This window comes from Cupressus sempervirens, chromosome 4, assembly GCF_028749045.1.
Source record: "Cupressus sempervirens isolate cs-2001-9-10 chromosome 4, ASM2874904v1, whole genome shotgun sequence".
In the NCBI taxonomy this organism is placed as follows: domain Eukaryota; kingdom Viridiplantae; phylum Streptophyta; class Pinopsida; order Cupressales; family Cupressaceae; genus Cupressus; species Cupressus sempervirens.
In genome coordinates this window covers 161,074,400-161,081,242 of record NC_143121.1, presented here as the reverse complement: position 1 = coordinate 161,081,242, position 6,843 = coordinate 161,074,400, and the positions used below count along the sequence as shown (strand labels likewise).

The 6,843-nt window shown below is 33.1% G+C and overlaps 1 protein-coding gene across 1 annotated transcript; it reads left to right on the top strand.

The window, feature by feature from the left end:
* Positions 1 to 1,354: 1,354 nt before the first annotated feature.
* LOC149560470 (cysteine-rich receptor-like protein kinase 10) lies at positions 1,355 to 6,264 on the top strand. Its single transcript, XM_089824695.1, has 7 exons — positions 1,355 to 2,327; positions 3,153 to 3,296; positions 3,389 to 3,534; positions 3,614 to 3,824; positions 3,910 to 4,144; positions 4,310 to 4,460; positions 5,464 to 6,264. The coding sequence occupies exons 1-7, from the start codon at positions 1,460 to 1,462 to the stop codon at positions 5,791 to 5,793; spliced, it is 2,085 nt and encodes a 694-aa protein (XP_089680821.1). The 5' UTR covers positions 1,355 to 1,459; the 3' UTR covers positions 5,794 to 6,264.
* The last annotated feature ends 579 nt before the right edge of the window (positions 6,265 to 6,843 follow it).

The window sequence follows — 6,843 nt, the reverse complement described above, 5'->3', positions numbered from 1 at the left end:
ATAAAAGTATTGAGGAGAGATGAAATTCTTATTTTAGAATCAAATGGGGATACCAAATTCACATTTCTCTAAATTCCAATTTTAATTTTGCACACCCAAACAACAGATTTGAAATTCTTGTCTAATTTCAACAAGCAAATAAAACACAATATTTGAATAACATGCATTAACCAACGAATCAACTTTATCATTTATCATTTTTGGACGCAGAAATTTTTCTCAGTTATTATTCCTCTGCACTTATTTGTATTCAACCATTTTCAATTGTAACTCTGTCATCTTTTTAAAAAAATTCAAAAGGGTGAAAGTAGGTATTCCAAATTTTCTATAAATAATTCTAGCTAGACTCAAAAAACTTCAGATTATTGATATAAAAAAAACAACAGATGGTGTTCATCATTTCCAAGCTTCGAGAAGCAAACAGTGTACGAGATCATTTCCTACCTTAAAAAATGGGCCCTCAGACTTGATTTACACAGTTCATGGTTGGCGAATCTGGCACGTTGTAGTTGACAATGGAGATATCCAGCTGTATTATGCAAGAAAGTCTGACGTGAACTACCCCATATCTATGTTTTTTAAGGGCCACGTCTGTCAATTAATTTAAAAATCCCATAACAGTAATTCTGTGATTTATAAATTAACTAATAAATTGTAGAAACTGTCACATCTGGTACATATTTTTTTGCTGTTTAGCCGCGGGCATTTTTTAAGTGCATTGAATTTCCAATACTTTAGCTTTTAAGATATTCTTCTGTAGATTTGTATCAAGTAATGTAGGTGCATCTTCTTCTTTTTTAATAGATATTTTCTTATGGATCTGTATCAAACATTGTAGGTACATCTCCTTATTTTTATTTGATAATAAAGAAAAATAACAAAATAATCTTTGACTTTCATTAGGTTAAACATATGACAGTCTGAAATTTAGTAAATCATTTTTTCTATTAAAATTGATAATGAGTGTGCCCATCTTCTTAATGTGTTTCTTGCTGAATAAGTTACACCAGTAACAAGCTGTTAAAATGCTCATAAGTTTATCTGCACTGTTCTTGTAAGCAATACATTCAATTAAAAAATGATATTCAGTGTCTACATTCATAGAGTTGCAAAGGGAACAAAGTTCTTTTGAAGTCTCCTTAGATCTTTTCCAATCCTAGATCTCAGAACTAGGTTGATGAGACTTAGTCATAAGATGGACAATAAGAATTTTGACTCTGGATGAAATATTTACCCAATGTAAACTTTTAAAAATTGGTCATACCTATCCCATTCTCCCATCTATAATATAATAAAAACTTTTGTTTCTTTTGGAAAAAAAATTCTATTTACCGATCCACTTAAATAGAAAACATGAACAACTACAACTCTTTTCATTGTTTTCCTCTGAAAGCTGGAATCACGCTTTTTTTCCAATCCCCATCTTTCTGCTTTTTGTAATTTTCTTCCAATCCTCGTGATGAAGCACAACTCTTTTCCTTCTATTCCTCAGAGAGGAAGCAAATTTCTTCTTACCCTCATCCTTCTTCTCTTTGTGATGAGTTTTCCTTGTATCATATGTACCTACGTATGGCACATCTGCGACAATTCTACAACTTTCACTGATGGCAGCAATTATTCCACAAACTTGAATCTGGTTATCAACGATCTGTTTCTTAACGCACCTCAAAGTTCAGGGTTTAACACTTCTTCCCGTGGACAATCTCCCAATAGGGTCTATGGTCTTCTGCAGTGTACTGGAGATATATCTGAACAGAAATGCTCAGACTGTGCGGTGGAAGCGAATAGCAGCATTCGACAACGTTGCTCCAACGATATAGGTGGGCGAATATGGTTGGATGACTGCTTTCTGCGCTATCATAACTCCAATTTCATTTCAACGCTTGATATTACTGGAGCACCTATGTTGGCGAACGTGATTACTGTAACCGGGGAGGCATTCAAATCCACTGTCACCGGCCTTCTGTCAAATCTGTCAAACAGAGCTTACATCCCTGCAAATAACGGTTTCGCTGCTGGATCAGCCAATTACTCTGCTTCAGGGGAGTTATATGGTTTAGTGCAGTGTTGGAGAGATATATCAATACAGGATTGTAGATCATGCCTGTTTCAAGCAAGAACAGATTTGAACAGTTGCTGTTCTTCAAACCAAGGAGCCCAGATTAACTATGGAAGCTGCAAGGTGAGATTTGAGACATCCCCCTTTTTTGAGACATCCAGTACAAATACCTCCACACCTCCAGCTGTTTCTACACCTGCTGCTGCTCCTCCTCCTCCTGTAGCCCCTTCACCTGATATGGTTAAGGGAACTTTGACCACACCAACAAGTATGTTCAAAGAATTAGATTATTCTCTTTTCATTTTATTAAAGCATGTTTAATTTTTTGACATCAAGGTTTCCAAAGCTCATTATTTGATTATCTCTTGCTTTCATTATCTGAATATAAGAGAAGAGAATAATAGAATGAATGTAAGAGAATAATAGAAAGAAAACAGATGGTGAATCACAGAATCTGATTTAAAACGTTCATGTTAGAAATGTTCAAAATTTGCATACAATTGAATCTAAAGATAAAGAACCATTTTTTAAATATTAAATTCATTTATCATTTATATCTTTATCTTTATTTCAAAATTGAGTAATTTCATAGATCTCATAGTTATTGGAAAGTTACCAGCTTGACTTGAATCTGTACTTGAATCTGTACTCCTTTATAGGAAAGAATATGCTCTTCTACTGTCTTTCCCATTTGTAGGGTCATTTCTAATTAATTAGAAGCCCAACTTAAAATTAAAAATGAAGACAATATCCATTAACTTTTCAAATCTCTCTTCTTCCAATGTGGGTGACCGTCCCCTCAAGAGAAAGAAAACAGATTAAATGAGGATTAGAAAGGGGTTTATATTCTCCCTCTTTAAGGTCTTGCAGGCTGATTGGCTGATCCCATTTCTGGGTTTTTTTATTAGTTGATTCAATTCACTTCTTGCGAATTTCTAAGACTTGATGTTACCCTATTTGTTAGATTCGAATTCTATCACACTTGAATTAATCAAAACTTACATTCAAATTAACTTCTTTCCTTGATTTTTTTTGGGTACTCTTGCAACGTTATGGAGCCAGAATTCTAACAAATATCTATTGTACTGTACAGAAAAAACTTCAAAAACATTACCCATAGTTCTAGGTATTATTGGAGGAATTGTTCTGGCGTTAGGTGTTTGTTTGATTGCATTGCGAAAAAGGGTTAAATCTGCCATTTATGGAAGGCCAACAATTGCTACTGCAGACAATCAAGGTGATTTTTTTTCAAATCCATTTCTAGTTTGTAAGCTTATTCTTTCTTACGGTTTTGGTGTAAAAAAATTTCATTATCCTCTATTAATGCAGAGGGGCGTGGATTTTCCTCCGAATCTGGTTTGCTTATGCAAGAGCAAAAACAATTTTTGTTCAGCTTAGAAATGTTAGTAGAGGCCACAGACAATTTTCATCACAAAAATAAACTTGGAGAGGGAGGTTTTGGTGCGGTATACAAGGTAAGTGAATAGATTTATTTATTTTCTAAAATAATGTCTTTCTGAATGGGGATCTCTAAATCTGTTTTCAATGTTGTAGGGAATAACTAGAGATGGAAATGAGATAGCAGTGAAAAAACTGTCTGCCAAATCTGCCCAAGGAAAGAAAGAATTTATGAATGAAGTGAGATTGGTGGCCAATATTCAACACAGAAACCTTGCCAAGCTACTAGGATGTTGTGCTGAGGGAAGTGAAAGGCTACTTATTTATGAATATTTTCCTAACAAGAGCTTGGACATGTTTATCTTTGGTAAGTCATCATTCAATCATAATTTTTACTTTGATAAAGATGAAGATGAAGGGGTTACTAATGTTGTGATAAATTTGGGTGACAGATTCAGAGAAGGGTAAAGAGATAGATTGGCAAAAGCGCCACAACATCATCTTTGGAATTGCACGTGGGCTTCTCTATCTTCATGAGGATTCACAACTACGGATTATTCATAGAGATATTAAAGTAAATAATATTTTGCTGGACCACAAACTTAATCCAAAGATAGCGGACTTCGGTTTGGCCAGACTTTTCCCTGAAGATGAGTCATATGTTCATACAAAAGTTGCAGGCACATAGTAAGCATAATAATAATAATGAGCTTTGTATACTTTCAAATTTAAATTAATGTCTTTTAACCTTTTGAAACTGTGAATATTGTTCTCTAATAGTTGTATTTATCAGCCAATTATTTTTCATATATAAATATTGTAGTTTTTAATGTAATTTGAATTTACATGCAGTGGTTACATGGCTCCAGAGTATGCAATGCAAGGGCAGTTGTCGGTTAAAGTAGACGTCTACAGTTTTGGAGTGGTGTTGCTTGAGATAATCAGTGGAAGGAAAAATGCTGTTGTTGATCTTCCCCATCATATGCAAAACTTGTTAGATTGGGTAAGAAATAGGATTTATCGCTGTTCATTTGAACATGTCTAGAATTATATATCTTAATTTTGTTCATCTCTGTATGCATATTAATTACTTAAAGCTAAGGTTTCAACTTATGAGTATTCACATATCTCTATAGAGATTGTCAAGCACTCAAAGGTCTAAAAGTGTTCATTTTGAAGTACTGCCCAATATCTATTATGCTTTGCATCAATAGTCGTTCAGTCAAAAATGCAAATAAAATTCCTAACAGTCATTACTAAATGTGTCAATACTAGTCCACAAATGGGCCAATTACCAAGCAAAATCATTTCTTGAGCTCCTTTAATTTTTGAGTTCAATAATCATTCACTTATTTTTCATACTGACCTTCAATAATCACTCATTTAAACAATCTCACATATACAAATAGTTGATCATTTATGTATCAATATCCAATTTTTTAAAAACTTTTTATAACATTTTTATTCATGATACACCCCAATTATCACTTATAAAAAGCTCCAAAATATGGTAACACATGTACTAATAGCTTTCTTGTTTGTTAATTGGTCTATTTGTGTGAAAAGTACCATTTTTTCTTATGAGTGGCTATTGGGGAGTGAACATAATAGGTATCCAGTGATTGTTATAAAAATGACACTTTTTTACCACCTCTCACTCCACGGCCTCTACATAGAGATTCTTACATCCCCGAATGCTGGAACCTTATCTTTAAGCTCTTGAGTCACCTAAGGAGACACAGTGAAAAAATCAACAGAATTTGACTTACGTTTAAGACATCTAGATGTGCAAAGTTAACCTAAGCAGCTAATTGATCTCTTCTCCTAATCAAAGTAAAAGATCAGCTTTTTTAAATAGTTAAATGACATAAAAAGAGAACAACTACTAAATCGATACCATTTAAAAATTTAACTATAACTAATAGTGTCTGTTTCCATTCTCTTCTGTTACTTTTTGATATTAGGAAGCCTCCAAAATTCTCTTATTTTAATGAGATGTGATACAGGCATGGAATTTATTCACGAAGGGAAATGCGCTGAATCTGGTAGACTCAAAGGCATCAGAAATCAATGAGGACCAGGCGTTAAGATGCATTCATGTTGGGCTTTTGTGTGTACAATCGGATGCAACACTTCGTCCAGCGATGTCTAATGTTGTTATGATGCTCTCCAACAGTTCAGTGAGTTTGCCAAATCCTTCAAGCCCTCCCTTTGTAAGGAATAGTGAAAGCTATGCTTCAACATCATCTCAGACCATATCAGGGACGACCACGTCATCTTCCCAAAGGATTCCATCTATAAATGAAACCTCGCTTACTCGAATGGAAGCAAGGTAAAGTAACAGAAGCATCAATGACGCACAATTCATTGTACCGCGTACAATGCTGCGTGTTTCACTGGAAACATGAAATTTATCGGGAGTGCTGCCGGAGAAAGAGGACTGTCCATTGCGGGGAATATTGTTAGCTTTAAAGGCATGAGGAGAGGCACATGGAGCAGGTAAGGGGGATTATTTTATATCATTACTGTAACGAGGGAATCGACTTGAGTTTATTGGTAAATGCACATGGTAGTGGAAATCTCTTTTTTAAAATGGCGTTGTAGACTTTTTCTGGCATCATGTGAATTTGATTTCGAAGACATGTTGTGGATGGGACTAGTGATTGTTACAGTTTACCATGTAAAAATAAATTTCATTAAATTTTAGATCTTTCGATCATTCATGGATGTTCTAAACATTCAAAAATATCATTGTAATGAAGAATATATTAAATTTCAATAAAAGTTTGTATAAACTGATTATAAAATTTCATGATTGTTTCATATAGGAGTTTGAAAAATCAATGGACTTTGTAAAATTAATGAATTTGTTTTGAACTAATTAATTAATGTTAGAAATTGTAAATCAAATACAAAGCTATCAATTACATCTTGAATTTAATTAATTTAATTAGAAATATATAATACAATAGTAGAACTAGAACTTCAATATTTTTTTAGAATACAAACTTTCTTATTAAAACCACCTTTTTATTAATTAGCTTAATCAATTTTTAGAATACATAATTTTATTTTATTAAATAGTTTAAATTTTACTATATTTAATATGTCTAAGAAATATAATTAAATTAGAATTACATTTACATATGTAACTAAAATTATAATTAGTTACAACACTTGTTTAAGTTGTGATATTTAAATTTTGTGTAATTGTTGCATGAAATATTATAGATATTCATTTTTTGGAAATCATATTTATAGTGACTCATAATGTCGGTTGTATAGAATTACTATCATAATGACGTCACAATTAGAACACCACCATAAGAAGCACCGATGGCTTATTGTTGGAACACTGTGAAAGACATCTATTGGTTATATAGTAT

Coding starts and splice junctions, on each gene's coding strand:
- LOC149560470 (XM_089824695.1), top strand. CDS start 1,460: ATGAAGCACAACTCTTTTCCTTCTATTCCTCAGAGAGGAAGCAAATTT. Junction 3,297..3,388: donor TGCTACTGCAGACAATCAAG/GTGATTTTTTTT, acceptor CTATTAATGCAG/AGGGGCGTGGATTTTCCTCC. Junction 4,461..5,463: donor TGCAAAACTTGTTAGATTGG/GTAAGAAATAGG, acceptor GATGTGATACAG/GCATGGAATTTATTCACGAA.